The sequence below is a fragment of the Dipodomys ordii genome, unplaced genomic scaffold, assembly GCF_000151885.1.
Source record: "Dipodomys ordii isolate 6190 unplaced genomic scaffold, Dord_2.0 Scaffold177, whole genome shotgun sequence".
Classification (NCBI taxonomy): domain Eukaryota; kingdom Metazoa; phylum Chordata; class Mammalia; order Rodentia; family Heteromyidae; genus Dipodomys; species Dipodomys ordii.
Genome location: NW_012267393.1, coordinates 629,999 through 646,542, shown reverse-complemented (window position 1 = coordinate 646,542; position 16,544 = coordinate 629,999). Strand labels below are relative to the sequence as shown.

The following is a 16,544-nucleotide window of genomic DNA, read 5'->3' as shown; positions in this document are numbered from 1 at the left end:
CTAGCCCACTCTTCAAACTCTTTTAAGCACCTGTCAAATACCAGTTCCAAAGCCTTATGGATTGCATGATCAGGTTTAGTTACAACAGGCCTTGACATGATGGCCAACTAATACACTTAGCTTAGGAATTATTCAGGACACACAAAAAAAATACTGTTTTTTTTCTAACAGTATTTTCCAATAGACAAAGAATTCGTCCCGCAATAAAAGGAAAATATATATGAAAACTCACCCACAATTGCAGAAAAGTTTGAAAACTGCGTGACATTCTCTATCGCTACTGCTTTACTGATATCCAAAAGAGTGGAATTCTTGCACTGTCTATGTTCTTTTGAGTTGGGACATTCCCAGTCTAAAAAAGCAGGCATAAAAGAATGGCAAAATTTGTGAACAGCCTACAAGTGGCAGGTTTCCTTTTCCCTCCCAAGTCCATTTAAAATCATGATAGTTAAGGTTTGGGATATATAGAACAAAACAATAAGCCATGAAGGAATCAAGTTAAGAAATAATCTATGTCCATTTCCAGTTCTTCTCTTCCTTCCTAGGAATGATCTAGCCAGGGGCTGGTGGCTCATACCTGTAATCCTAGCTACTCAGTAATCTGAGAACTGAGGACTATGGTTCAAAGCCAGCCTCGGAATGAAAGTGCATGAGACTCTTAATTCAAATTAACCACCAAAAAGCCAGAAGTGGAGCTGTGGCTCAAGTAGTAGGGTACTAGTCTTGAGCAAAAAAGCTCAGGGACAGCACCCAGGCCCAGAGTCCAAGTCCCAGGACTGATACATATAGAAAAAAAACCTGATCTGGCCAGGCACCAGTGGTTAACACCTGTAATCTTAGCTACTCAGGAGGCTGAGATCTGAGAATCTCCATTTGAAGCCAGCCTGGGCAGAAAAGTCCCTGTGAGACTTTTATCTCTAATAAACCACTCAAAAAAGGCAGAAGTGGCACTGTGGCTCAAGTGGTAGAGTGCTATCCTTAAGCACAAAGAGGCTCAGGGATAGCACCCAGTCCTGGAGTTCAAGCCCCAGGACAAACAAAAAAAAGTTTAACCTAAGGGACAGACAACATACAAATAACTGAATGACTCTTACATTTTATAGATTCCATATCTCTATATCCTGTTAAGTATATTACTAAGTACATAGTTATACTACTTTTACCTGATATATTTTAAGCTTTCTATTGACTTACACTGTGGAAGAATGGAGCTATTCCCTCTTTCATCCCTGGTCCCCATCTTTCTCACTGTTTCTACTTTCTTCACACTCTTATATCACATTTAGTATAGACATTATGATAAAATGCTAGATAAATAATATTCTCACGATATGCCATTATCGTATTTTTTTCCTGAAGTCAATCTCTCCCTGCTTCAATGGCTTAGTTTTCTATTTTTCATCTATTTCATCTCAAACTTTACCAAGTTATATAACCCATTCAATTTGGTCCCTTATGATCTAAATTTTCCGTGCTGAATATCACATTATCATTGTTCTTTCAATCTGGACACTCATATCCTTTAGTTCTAGAAAAAGTTGGTTTTTTGTTGTTGGTGATGGGGCTTGAACTCTGGGCCTGAATGCTATCCCTCAGCTCTTCAGCTCAGGGCTAGCTCTCTACCACTTGAGCCACTGCGCCATTTCCGGTTTTCTGAGTGGTTTATTGGAGATAAGTTGTCTCACTGACTTTCCTGCCTGGGCTGGCTTTTGGTAATCCTCAGATCTCAGCCTCCTGAGTAGCTAGGCTTACAGGCATGAGCCACTGGTGCCTGACAAAATGTTTTTTTTTTAATTAGTTGACTTTATTGTTATTATAAAGGTGATATACAGATGGATTACATGAGTCAGGTCATGAGTACATTTCTTTTCATACAGTATCTTGTTTAGCAAATGTTCTTGGATTCTTTCCCTGGTATTTTTATTCCCTCTGTTTTTTTCTCAACTTTATCTGGAACATCTATTTTGTAATGTTGTCTTAATACATATTGTTCTCAAAATTTCTCTATTTTCCTTTTTCTTCTTTCTGGTTTGCTTTTATTCTTTTTGGGAAGTTTGCCTCAACTTTGTTTTCCAGTCTTCCCAGTTTTCCATGTCTTATTCTATCTCATTTAACAGAATCTTCCCTTTTTATAGCATAATATTTAATAGAGGTAATATGTATTTTCTTATCTCCACTGAGGCTTAAAAATTATTGTTTTCATGTTGCTTCTTGTAATACTAGTATTTCTGCTGGAGTCCTTTTTGTTTCTTTTTTTCTTCAATTCCATGTGGTTTTGTACTTTAATAAGCTTTCATGTTGCAGTTTTAGTTTTGGGTTGTAACTTGAAGTGTTTCTTTTAGCATTTCTTCTAGGAAGATCTATGATGCTGAGCTCCCTTAGCTTTTATTTTGGAAAATTGTTTCCTTCATATTTGAAAGACAAGTTTAGCTGGATATAATATTCTTCGGTGATAACTTTTCTTTCACTGCTCTGAATATACATATATTCCAAGTCACTTTTTTCTTGCTACTTTCAAATTTTTTTTACTTCTTGACAACGTGATCATAGGGTATCTTGGTGTTGACTTCTTGATTCATTCTTGATTTTTCTGGGATTCTTAGATATGGATGTTCATTTCCCAGATCGGGAACATTTTTAGCCATTACTTAAGTTTACTGTCTAGCTTTTTCTTCATTCCTAAGATGTCTTAAAATACATTCATTGTTCTACTTCACAGTATCACACAAGACTTGCTTTCTTCATTCTTTTTGTTCTCATTTATTTCCCTGATTGTATAATTTTAAATGTCTTTGAGTTCACTTATTCTTTATTCAATACATACCTCCTTACTGAATTCTTTTGGTAGTACTGGGGTTTGAGCTAAAGAACACAGGGACAGCGCTCAAGCCCAGAGTTCAAGCCCCATGACCCACAAAAAAGAAAAGAAACAGGAGGGGAGAAAAAAGAATGAAGAGCTTCCCCCCTAATATCTTGTTAATGTAATTCATATATTTTGTTCTCTATTTTTAAATTTTAGATGCTTTTCTGGCATTAAAGGATGAGCCGTGGTTCCTGACTCATATTTAAAAAGGAGCCCCAGTACTAGAGATGTAGCTCAATGGCAGAAACCTTGGGTTTCATCCCCAAGACTGCAAAAAAAATGGGAACCCTAAAAGGCTAAGTGCAATAATCCTTATAGCCCATTTGGTGCTTGTCACATAGTTGGCTTCATTACAGTATGTTCTGACTGGTAATTTTCCACTGTAGCAATCGTAAGGTCAGTATCTTTAGATATTTTATTCTGGCTTGTTCAGGTTCCACAGTAGCTTAGTGGTAAAGCACTTGCCTAGTATGAATAACACCCTGCATTTACTCTCCAGCATTACAAAAAATACTTTTAATTCTCCTGCCTAGAAGATTCATGTTTGGGAAACAATATTCCAAAAGTTGAGCAGAGAAATGGAATGTTGGGTTGGGACAGGAACAGGGATTTGGTGAACTGATTTCACAATTTAGGATGAATACTTCCATTTAATTTTTTTCTCCTTTGTATTTAGTATAATACATGTAAGTAGTCAATTTCTGCTTTATAGTGAACAACCCCCAAATCCAAGTAACAGAACACAAATAGTATTTATGCACTGTTCCCACATCTGTTGGTTTAATCAGGAGTCTCTGCTTCAGATTACAGGTGTTAAGATCAGCAAAAGCAGTTCTCTGTACAGTTTTCTTGCCTTGGGCTGATCTGCTTTGTACCTACCATTCCAGAATCACTTAGTAGAAGCTAAGATATATATATATATATATATATATATATATATATTTTAGGTACATTCTTAAGTTTTTTTTTTGTTTTGTTTTTTTACAGATAGCCTATGACCCAAAGCAAGCTACACAATCTGCCCCAAAGTTAAACAGTGGAAAATTTAGTAATGAGTAATTGGGACCAACATTTCAAACTATCACTCTATCTCTACTATTATGTTCAGAATGTTCAAAACTCTGTTTTGAATCAGAGGGACTTGGCTGACAATCCCAGCACTCAGGAGGTAGAAGCAGGACTACCATGGATTCAAGGATAGCATGAAACACATAGCAACTTCCAGGCCAGCCTGGTCTATAGAGCAAGACTCTGCCTCAAAATAAATAAATAATCTTCAGGCTCTTTTAAGTAGAAAAGTACTAATCATCATATTTGCCATTACTAATTGTATACATCAATAGGTTTCATTGTGACAGCTCCATGCTTGTGTATATTGTGCTTTGATCATGTTCATTCTCCCTATAAGCAGTTCTTGCAATTTAGGATGAACATTATAATTTCTTTTTTATACACACTATAGTACATGCCTCTCTTGCTCCTTTCTCCCATCTCCCCTCAATTCCTTTCCCATTCCTTAATAGTCCTTCATCTACTTTCAAGTCCTCCCCCTCCCCCGCCCTCTCTCTCCCTCCAGTGTCTACAAATTAAGAGAAAATATTTAACATTTGTTTTTCTGCATCTGACTTATTTTGCTTAACATGATATCCTCAAGTTTCACCCATTTCCTGGAAATTATGTAATTTTGTTTTATTTCTTCTTTTTTTCCAGGACTGAGGACCGAACCCAGGACCTTGCGCTCGCCAGGCGGGTGCCCTTCTGCTGAGCCAGCCCCTCATTTTTTTTTTTTTTACAGATGAACAGAACTCAATATATATGCCCGTATTTTCTTTACCCATTCAACTCTGACAGGCACTTAGGCCAATTCCAGTTCTTGGCTATTGTGAACAATGCTTTAATAAACATGGGTATTCTCTATATTTCTGACATCTTTTTACAAAGATTTGGTGCAGCAGAACTGTAAAAGAGTTTAGGGTATATTGTATAAATTGACTTATTTCAGTGTTCACATTGTTGATTTAGGACTCAAGTATCCTTAGGCCTACTGTGTCAGACCATCTGATTTCTAGCTTCTTAAACTTTATGCATTCTTCTTTCCAATTCACTTTGTCCTTATGGGTTTTTTTAAAGGACAGTTTGTACAATGGCAAAGCTATATAGGAAAGCATGCATTCCATTAGCCATCACCAACCAAAGGCTCTATTTGTAAGCATAAATAAATGTAACTATTAATTAGTAAAGAAAATTCAAGAAGGGCCTTGGTACAGTGAACACGTATTATGTGCTGCAACGGTATAAAATAAATAGATAGCATATCAGACCAGAGAACAGACATACAGTGATTATATGATTGGATGTACTGCTTGACATTTTTTCATTCTTCCTGACCTGAAGGCTTTATCTCTGTAATACTATGTGACTAAGCAAAGGAATAAAATAGGAGAGGGAGGTGCTGGTGAAGAATGAAAGTATTTCTTCTCAAAAGAAGCATCTATTTATTGGAAAATTTGTGGACAAATGAAAAATTCTACAGTGGAGCAAATTAAGAATGAAATTATATTCTCACCCAAACAATCAGACCTTCTAAACTGCTCAGGTGATGAGAAGCTACTTATACTCTCTTCAGTATTGCTTCTGAATTCTGCATAAAAGTCCGTAACTGAAGAGCTCAGGACAGAACTGGGAGTATCATGTAGCAAACTTTGTCCTATAGAAAACAAATCCAAACAAAATAATAAACTTTGAATAGATGACAAAATTGAAATCCTCAAATTTGTAGGAATATTCATACAGATGCTCTGCATGCAAAATTGATTCCACATACAACAGAAAGGTATATTACAGAACATTTTAATATGAATCTTAGAAAATAATTGTCATAAATGTTGAAAAATGCACTATTATGTTCCCATTGTTTTTCAGTTTTAGTGTCATAACTTAACTCCTTTCTTTGGCTCACTTGTGATTCTTGGCTCAAAAATTCAGGTTCTAAAGTCCAGGTGTAAGGTTACATGACTGTAATTTTAGCTATAAAGAAGGCATAATTAGAAGGATCACAGTCTGAAGCCAGGCCAGGCAAAAAAGAGACATTATATCTGAAAAATTAAGCTAAAGCAAAAGGGGCTTAAAGACATTGCTTAAGTGGTAGAGTGCTTGCCTGACAAGGATGAGGCTCTGAGTTTAATCCACAGTACAATAAAATAAAATAAATAAAATGACTAAAATTTAAAAAAAATTTAAAATATTTAAAAATTGTAAATAAAAATAAAAGGCCAAGTCCAGTGACTCATGGCTTTAATCCTAGCAACTCTCAGTAGGCTGAGATTTGAAGATTGTGGTTCAAAGCCAGCCCACACAGGAAAGTATATGAGATGCATATCTCTGATTAACAAGAGATTAACTTTAAGTGAAACTGAGGTTCAAATGGTAAAGCTCTAGCTTTGAGTAGTAAAGTTTTAGGACAGTACCTAGACCCTAAGTCCAAGCCCCAAGACAACACAAATAAATAAATAGACTTTTTTTTTTGTCTGTCCTGGGGCTTGAACTCTGGGCCTTAACACTGCCCCTCAGCTCTTCAGCTCAAGGCTAGCACTCTACCACTTGAGTCACTCACTGTACCACTTCTGGTTTTCGAGTGCATTACTGGATATAACAGTCTCACAGACTTTCCTGCCTAGGCTGGCTTTGAACTGTGATCCTCAGATCTCAGCCTCCTGAGTAAGATTACAGGTGTGAGCCACTGCACCTGGCTAAACAGACATATTCTAAACATAATTCTTTAGCAAATGAGAGAAAAGGTAAGTCTAATTATTATGGCTATCTAAAAAACAATCAGCTAGCCAGGCACCGGTGGACTCATGCCTGTAATCCTAGCTGTTCAACCACCAAAAAACCAGAAGTGCATGTGGCTCAAGTGGTAGAGCACTTGTCTTGAGCTGAAGAGTTGAGGGACAGTGCCCAGACCCAGAGTTCAAGCCCGATGACCTACCAAAAAAAAAAAAAAGAAAAGAAAAAGAAAAAAAAGAAAATGAGCCTACATGTTGACAAACAGAACCAAAGAACTGAACAAACAGCCCAGAAATAACTCTTTTTGAACATAGACTCCATGAAGCCAACACATATAAAATTCATTTAAGATCTAGACAGAACTTTCTAATCCATAATGAGGATAAAAAATAGTACTGGGGCTGAGAAGGTGGCTCAGTGGTAGAGTGCTTGCCTAGCATGCATGAGGACCTGGGTTCGATTTCCACATACACAGAAAAAGCCAGAAGTGATGCTTGGCTCAGGTGGTAAAGTAATAGCCTTGAGCAAGAAGAAGCTCAGAGACAGTACCCAGGCCCGGAGTTCAAAAAAATAGTACTAACAGCTAAGGAAAACCAAAAGATTTAGTAAGAAAAAGGTAACTGCACAATTCAGGAGCCAGTGGCTCCTGCCTGTAACTCTGTCTACTTAGGAGGCTGAAACTGGAAAGATGGAGGTTGAGAGGCCAGTCAAGGCAGAAAAATTTGTGAAATTTGTGCTACCAATAGCTGGTAGCACAGGCTTATAGAAAGCTGAGATGTAGAAGAACCTGGGGGGAAAAAGTCTACAAGACTCTATCTCAGTGGATAAAGCTGGGCATGCATAGTGCATGCCTATTGGCCAAGCTGTTAGAGGAAGCCTAAAATTGGCAGACTGAGGTCCAAGTATGCACCTGGCTTGGAAGTAATACTGTATCTTAAAAACTGGTGCAAAAAATAGTATCAAGTGCCTGCCTAACAAATACAAGGCCCTCAGTACTGTCCCTTAAAAGAAGGGGAAAAGGGGGTTGGGACGGTGGCTCAGTGGTAGAATGCTTGCCTTGCATGCATGAGGCCCTGGGTTCAATTCCTCAGCACCACATAAGCAGAAAAAGCCAGCAGTAGTGTTGTGGCTCACGTGGTAGAGCCTTGAGCTGAAGAGCTCAGGGGCAGTTCCCAGGCCCAGAGTTCAGGCCCCACAACTGACCAAAAAAAAGGAGGGGGGAGAGGGAAAGGTACTATTCTGTCTTTCCTTACATTTCTCAAAATTTCATGAATACCACACGTAACAGAACTATTCCAGGACTCAAGCTCAGAAATAAGGAAAACCCTGCATTCATCACCTGGACAGATATATTAAAAAATAATAAGGATTCATGCTGTATCAGTGGCTATTTCTTACTAGTGAGAAATATAAATACATTAACAATTATATTTTTAATTAGATTATTCTTTATATATTTTAAAAGCTAAATATCTCTAAGAGGCCTAAAACAAAAACTGTAATCTCTTATTTCACACCTCCACATAATTTCCAACTCTAGCGACAACTCCTTTTAACTCTACTGCTTCTTTTGATGCCATAAAACTCATCCCTTTAAAGGGTAGAATTCATAGGCTTCTGTATATAATCAGAGTTGCACCATCATTGCCAATATTTTATTATCTTTTCTTCAATGTTTGTTCAATTTTCTAAAACACTTCCTTAAATTTATCATCTAATACTACAGAATGTTTCAATTTTTATACCAAAAATTCATTTTCTCTGCTTAATTTACAGTAGTCTGCACTTGTTTTATGTAAACATTTTTCATAATTGAGTATACTAACACTATGTTTTTTGTTGATTTGTTTTCCTTTGTCTTGAGATAGGGTACCATGTAGCCCAGGCTGTCCTTAAACTTACAATTCTTCTGCCTCATTTCCCAAATACTTTGATTATAGGCATATGCCACCATACCCAGCTCAAAATGATGATTTTAAAAAGAGATTGTCCTTTGTTGTCTGTATGCTTCTAGTTTCTTTTTGTTATCTATCTGTTCATTTAGATGTTTTCTTCAAATACCAATAATTTTTGCATGTTCAAGAATGAAGCAGTTAGAAATTCTTATCTACAATCCTAACTACTGGAGGCTGAAATCTAGAGGATCACAGGATTTGAAATCAGTCTGAACACAAATCTTCAATTAACCAGCAGAAATGCCAGAATGGAGATGTGGCACAAGTAATACTGTGCCAGCTATGAGTAAAAAAGCCAAGTGAGAGCTCTAGACCCTGAGTACCAACACACAATACAAATAAAAGAATAAGGTACTAAAATGACATTCTGAACAGAACTATAACACTGTAGGCTCTTACTGAGGGTATTTAGACAAGAACCAGATCACAATTCATAAAATATAGGTCTCCTGGGCAGAAGCTTTCAGAAGACAAATCCTCCAATGTCCTACCTAGGGTATATGTGCCTGAGTGGGAGTAGACAGCAGGGGTTTTACCAGTAGGTATACAGACCTATTCCTGTCCCCCTTGCTTCCCTGCCACTGCTAAATTTCAGTTTAAAACCCCTGCCCTGAGTAGTACTTAGCATGTGAGATCAGTCTTTCCATTTTCTTGTCTCTAGACTGCAAGGATGGGTAGAAGAGCAGTTGTCTCATCACAAGTGTGGATTGAAACACCTAATTGCCACTTTAAAAATTTTCCAAAATAGGGGCTGGGAAGAGCCTTGCCTGGCATGCATGAGGTCCTGGGTTCGATTCCTCAGCACCATAAGCAAAAAGAAAAAAAGCCAGAAGTGGCGCTGTGGCTCAAGTGGTAGAGTGCTAGTCTTGAGCTGAAGAGCTGAAGGACAGTGCCCCGGCTCAGAGTTCAGGCCCCAAGACTGGACCAAAAAAAAAAAAGAAAAGAAAAAGAAATCTTCTAAAATAGGGCTGGGAAGGTGGTTCAGTGGTGGAGTGCTTGCTTTGCAAGTTGGATTCCTCAGCACTATATAAGCAGAAAAGGCCAGAAGTGGTACTGTAGCTCAAGAGCTAGAGCACTAGCCTTGAGCTGCCCAGGCCCAGAGTTCAGGCTCCCTGACCAACCAAAAAAAAAAAAATTTCCCAAACATTTATTTTCAACAAAATCAACACCTATTCCTTTAGGGATATGTGATGCCTCCAATTCCTAAACCTACAGCCTGAAGTCAATTTACTTCTCAGTCTGTCTCTACTCTAAGAACCTAGTTTTCAGCACTTTTTTTCCTTCTATTGTAGGAGTTGAACTCAGGGCTGGGTGCTGTCCCTGAGGCTAGTGCTTTACCACTTTGAGCCACGGTTCCACATCTGGTTTTCTAGTGATTAATTGGAGATAAGAGCCTCACAGACTTTCCTGCCTGGGTTGGCTTCAAACCTTGATCTGCAACTCTCAGCTTCCTGAACAGTTAGGATTACAGGCATAAGCCACTAGTGCCCAGCTTCAGTATTTTTTCTAAAGATCTTTAAGTCAATTATAATTCTTTCATTTACCTTCCAGATTCTGAGGTCTCTTTTCTGCCCAAAAGCTTCATGCCTTTACTATTCCTTTATGCTTTGTGAGATTTGTGGGATTTCAGTAAGAAGCAAATGCATTATGTCCAGTCTTACAATAAATATGAAATCTTGAAATTATTTTTCTAAATGAACATGTTCGTGTAGACAGATGCCATTTTTCTTGGGGAGCAGTTTTCAGGGTTTTATCAGACACAGTTTTAGCAGACACCCGGAGCCATCAGTATTTCCAGTGTAAGAAGGTGATAAAAAGAAAGGAGCCAACTTTTTCAAATTGTGTGTGTGTGTGTGTGTGTGTGTGTGGTATTTGGACTTCAACTCAGGACCTCATGATCTCATGCTCTCATTTGACTTTTTCACTCAAGGCTGGTGTTCTAAGTTTGTTAAACCTCTACTTCTGACTTTTGCTGATTAAGAGTTTTAGGATTTGTCTGCCTGAGTGGGTTTTGAACCATAGTCATCAGATCTCAGCCTCCTGAGTTACCAGAATTTTAGGTGTGAGCCACTGATGTCTGTCTTCTCTACTCTTGATCTACTCATCACTTTGATCTCATCTTCCATGCTTTCAATAATTCCTTTATACTTCTAGTATGCTAATAGCATCCTTTCTTGCTTTAAAAATAAATTTAACTGTACCAATATTTATATTGGTCACAAATTTTTATCTCCATCTCTCCATGTCCTTGTTTGACATTGCTAGGGACCTCAAAAGACATACATAACTTTACCACCCCCCCAAAATAAATATCAATACTTGGACATGGAGTACCAGGCTTCCAGTTGATTACCTACTTTTGTCCTGTAATCACATTCTTGTTATTCTCTCAACTGCCCAGTCACAGTGGCCTTCTTTTAATTCATTGAACATACAAGATTGGTTCCATGGTAATTCTGTGTGTGTGTGTGTGTATGCATGTGTCATAATGAAGTTTAAACCCAGAGCCTTACACCTTCAAGGCAGGCAGGCATTCTACTATTTGAACCATATCCCCTGTCCTGTCTGCTTTATTTCTGAGACAGGGTTTCTCATTTATGCCCAATTTAGCCTGGACCTCTCATTTAGCCTGGACCTTGATCCTATTTTCCTGTGTAATTGGGATAGATAACAGGGATCTATGCCATGCCTAGCTGTTTTATTGGATGAAGTGGACTCTTGCAAACTTTTTGCCTGGGCTTCCCTTGAACAACGATTCTCTTGATCCCCACTCTCCTGAGTAGCTTGGATTACAGGTGTGATCAAACACAGCCAGATCCCATGGTAAGGTCTTTATTGGTCTCCTTGTATAGTTCATTTCTAGTCACTTTTGAATTTCAGTTCATTTGATAATCCCTCATGGAAGCATTTCCTAAATTCAATTAATTAAACTGAACTGTCTCTCTTTTGTAATATTTATTAAAATTATAATTTCATATTTACTGATGTGTACTTATAAACTCTGAAAATGAGGTCTAGAGTACTCTATATCAGAAGGACTCAAGTTAGACTAGAGGGAGACACTTCTTCATTGAAATAAGAACACATGTATGGTGTATATGTGTACACCGTTGTATGTTATAGACTGTGATAGACAATTTGCTCCAGGAAAGTTAGAATGAACTTGTGACTTTAAATGAGCATCATTATTCCACAATACTGTGAAATTTGGGAAATTATGTAATCAATCACAACTGAAAAAAAAAAGAACCTTGGGGAAGGTAGGGAGGGAAGGGATAATAGGGGGAAAACAATGGAGGGGGTAACAATGCTCAATAAGAAGTGTACTCATTACCTTGCTCATTTAACTGTAACCCTCTGTATAGTATCTTTACAATAAAAATTTAAAAAAAAGAAAAAAAAAGAAATAAGAAGAGACACAATGGTTGCTTATTTTTGAAGGAAAGGCAGAAAAGCTGAGGAAGTTGAATATGATAGTCTTACCTGACACTAGATCACTATTTGATGAACTACTGTCATCCTGGAAGTCATCAGTCACTGATTCCTATGTGAAATAAGAATTAAAGATACAAAACAAATGATGAGATTGGATATTTTCATATCATATTGATTTGGTTTTTCTGAAAATAAAAAACTGATGTTTACTTTGTATATCAGTTTCATAATTATGATATTTTTTCAACTTATTTGTCAGAAATGTAATTTATTTAATATTGAATCCAAAATATTCTAATACTATGAACATATCTAGGGAATTGACCATATAATCAACACACTACTATAAAACAAAATAGTAAATAAAAGATAAAGGTGAACATTTTTCTAGTTATCTAAGAAAGATCAGTTTTTGTCCTCTAAATATAAATGCAAATTAAATAAAAATAAAAGAAAAAATTGATAGATAAATCTAAAATACTAAAATTCAGGACAAAAAATTGAAATTATTTGTAAAACTATCTTTAATATATCAGATATATTACAATCTGTAATCCTAGCTACTCAGGAGGTTGAGATCCAAGGTTCGCGGTTCAAAGCCAGCCTGGGCAGGAAAGTCCATGAAATTCTTATCTCCAATAAACCACCAGAAAACTGGAAGTGGCACTGTGGCTCAAATGGTAGAGCACTAGCCTTGAGCTGAAGAGCTCTGGTGCAGTGCCCTGGCCGAGTTCAAGCTCCGTGACTAACCAAAAAAAAAAAAAAAAAGATATATTACACTAAAAAATACAAATGACAGTAAGGAAAGAAGTACAAACTATATTAACATTCAAAAAGTGCAAAATAAGCTGGGTGCCAATGGCTCATACCTGTAGCCCTAGCTACTCAGGAGGCTGAGAGCTGAGGACCACAGTTCAAAGCCAGCCCAGGCAGGAAAGCTCGTGAGACTCTTATCTCCAATTAACCACCAGAAAGCCAGAAGTCATGCTGTGGCTCAAGTGGTAGAGCACTAGCTTTAAGCTGAAGAGCTGAGGGAAAGTGCCCAGGCCCAGAGTTGAAGCCCCATGACTGACAAAAAAAAAAGAAATGCAAAATAAACATGATACATGTAAAGCCAGACCAGACAGGAAAATCTGTGAGGCTATTATCTCCAGTTAAACACAAAAAAAGAGGCAGAAATAAAAAAAAAGAGGCAGAAGTGGAACTATGGCTCAAGTGGTAAAATGCTAGCCTTGAGCACAAAAGCTCAGGGGCAGCTGTGTTTAAGTCCCAGAACTGGCACTAAAAAAAAAAAAAAAAAATCAGAAAAGAGAAAGTAAGTTACACACAACAGCAAGCCCATCAGAACAACAGATTTCTCAACACAAGCTCTAAATGCAAAAATAGAGAGACAGCATGAAAAGACATAATCCAAGCCCTGAAAGATATAACAATTGTCAACCTAAATTAGTATACTAAATAAAGCTGTCCTTCATAACTGAAAGAAAAAGAAATTCCACAATAAACAAAAACTAAAGGAATCATGACTACTGAACCAGCAATATAAAAGACAGTAAAAGGAATCCTAGCCACAAAAGAAGACAATTAAAAACAGGAAATATATTGGGTGGCCAGTGGCTCATGCCTGCAGTCCTAGCTACTTACGAGGCTCAGATCTGAGGATTATGGTTCAAAGCCAGCCCAGACAGAAACGTCCATGAGACTCATCTCCAATTAACCACCAGAAAACCAGAAGCGATGGCATGGGTCAAGTGGTAGAGTGCTCGCCTTGAGCTGAAATGCTCAGTAACAGCTACCAGGCCCAGAGTTTAAGCCCCACAACAACGACAACAACAACAACAAAACTAAACCAAGAAATGTAGGAAACAATAAATCCCAGTCAACGAAATTACCAAAGGAATAGGAAAGAAGCAACCATCCTAAAAACAACATACTTTTCAATATTACTATTGAATAATAATGGTCTTAACTCTCCAATCAGAAAACAGAATGGCAACTTGAATTAAAAATCAAGATCCAGGGCTGGGAAGGTGGTTTAGTGGTAGAGTGCTTGCCTTGCATGCATGAGGCCCTGGGTTTGATTTCTTAGCACTACATAAGCAGAAAAAAATGGAAGTAGCACTGTGGCTCAAGTGTAGAGCACTAGTCTCGAGCTGAAGAGCTGAGGGACAGAGCCCAGGCCCAGAGTTCAAGCCCCACGACTGACCAAAAAAAAAAAGAAGATCAAACCATCTGCTGCAGGCAAGAAACACAAAGACAAATACCGGTCTAAGTGAGAGGATAGAAAAAAATCTTACCAAATAGTGAACCCTAAAATGACATTAGTAGAAAATAATTGGTTTTTCTCTCTTTTTGTGGGTATGTTTGTCCAGATTTTTGTTATTTGTGGCCTGGCTCAAGTGGTACAGCACCAGTCAAACAAGCTCAAGGCAATGAGTACTGGTAAAAGAATCCACTCCAGTACTGACAAAAAAAAATCTGTACATTTTCTCTGTTTTTTTTTTTTTTTTGTCAGTCGTGGGGCTTGAACTCTGGGCTTGGGCACTGTCCCTCAGCTCTTCAGCCCAAGGTTAGCGCTCTACTGCTTGAGCCACAGCACCACTTCCAATCTGTACGTTTTCTATGTACCAATAATGAACAGGCTGAAAAATAAAATCAGAATAACAATTCCATTGATATAAGATTGAAAACAATAAAGCACATAAGTATTAATCAAGGAAGTAAATGATTTCTATAAAACATAAAACCTTTAAGAAATGGTAGAAGACACAAGATGGATTGGCAGAATATTATGAAAATGGCTATACTGCCAAAACAACCTACAGAATCAAATGTGTCATCATCAATGTGTCAATATCAGTTTTTACAGAAATAGAAAACTCTCAATCTAAAATCCCGTATGTACACAAAACAGACTCCAAATAGCAAAAGCAATTCTGAGTAAAACCAGCAATCTGGTCTTCAAATTATACTACATAGCCATAGTAACAAAAATAGCATGACACCAAAACAGACCTCAAGTTCAATGGAGTAGAAGATCTAGAAATAAAGGCACAAAACTACAGTCATATAATTTGACAAAGGAGCCAAAAATACACATTAGAAAGACAGCCTTTTTCAACAAATGATGGTGACAAAACTGGTTACTTGCAAGAGTCAACAACTTGGCCCTATCACCTACCCTGTACAAAGATCAATTACCAGTGTCTTAGTGTATTAAAAGTAAACTCTGAAACTTTAAATCTACTATAGGAAAGCACAGGAAAACTATGGAAGTTCTACATATAGGTACTTACTACTAAATACCACTCTGATTGCCTGGTAAATGAGAACAAGCATTGACAAATGAGAAATCAAATTTAAAATATTCTTGGATGGATGCTGGTGACTCACACCTGGAATCCTAGCCACTCAGGAGGCTGAGCTGCAGTTCAAAACCAGCCAGAGCATGAAAGTTTGTAAGACTTGTATCTCCAGTTAACCACCAAGGAGCCAAAAAGGGAGCTGTGACTCAAGTGGTAGAACATCACCCTTGAGCAAAAAGGGAAGGGACAGTGCCCAGGCACTGAACTCAAGCTGCAGTAGCACTGACAAAAAAAAATTAGATAAAAATAAAAAGAGTCTACACAGAAAAAGAAACAATTATCAAAATTGAGAGACAATCTATGGGAATTGGGAGAAAATGTTCAACAGCTATTCAACAGATAAAGGATTAATTTACAGTCCACACAAAGAATTCAAAAAATTAAACAGCAAAAGAACAAGGGATTTAATTAATAAATTAGCAAGCAAATTGAATACAGAAGAAATAAAAATGAATTACAGATAACATGAAGAAATGTTGTACATCATCCTTAAACATAAAGATGAAAATTAAAACTATACTGAGATTCTCTCTTATTCCAATCAGAATGGCAATCATCAAGACAGTAGACAAGTTCTGGTGAGGATTTGAGGGGAAAAGGAGCCCCCCATGTAGTATTAGTAAGAATGTAAACTAATTCAGCCACCATGGAAATAAGAATGGAGGTTTCTCAAAAAAGTTAAAACAGATCTACCATATGACTCTATCAAACTTTTACTGGGCTATACAGTGTTTATTGCAGTACTATTCACAACAGCCAAACTGTAGAGATTAAATAAGTACCAAATAACAGATAAGTGGATAAAGAAATATGTACATATATAGTATGGAGTAATACCTAGCTAAGAGAGAAAAGTGAAACCACATCATTTGAGGAAAAAAAAGAGAAATAGAGGACATCATATTAAATGAGATAATGCTCAATAAGTCAAATATTGAGCATTTTTGCTCATTTCTGGAAGTTGGATCTAAAAGACATACAAATTCATGGCATGTAAATCTACTACATACATGGATCTAAAAGACATACAAATTCATGGCCATGTAAATCTACTACATACATACATATACATATAGGTGTACACATAGAACATGATTCTATTTATGAGGCTGTTTGGGCTCAAAATCTAGGGGGCTGAAG

The 16,544-nt window shown here is 37.3% G+C and overlaps 1 protein-coding gene across 1 annotated transcript in view; it reads right to left on the bottom strand.

Moving 5' to 3' along the window:
* Positions 1 to 16,544, bottom strand: part of Meikin (meiotic kinetochore factor) — a 39,783-nt gene that overhangs the window by 19,964 nt on the left and 3,275 nt on the right. The window contains 3 exon segments of the mRNA XM_013033781.1: positions 233 to 352; positions 5,430 to 5,570; positions 12,088 to 12,148. Of these exon segments, the coding sequence (XP_012889235.1) occupies positions 233 to 352; positions 5,430 to 5,570; positions 12,088 to 12,148 (322 nt within the window).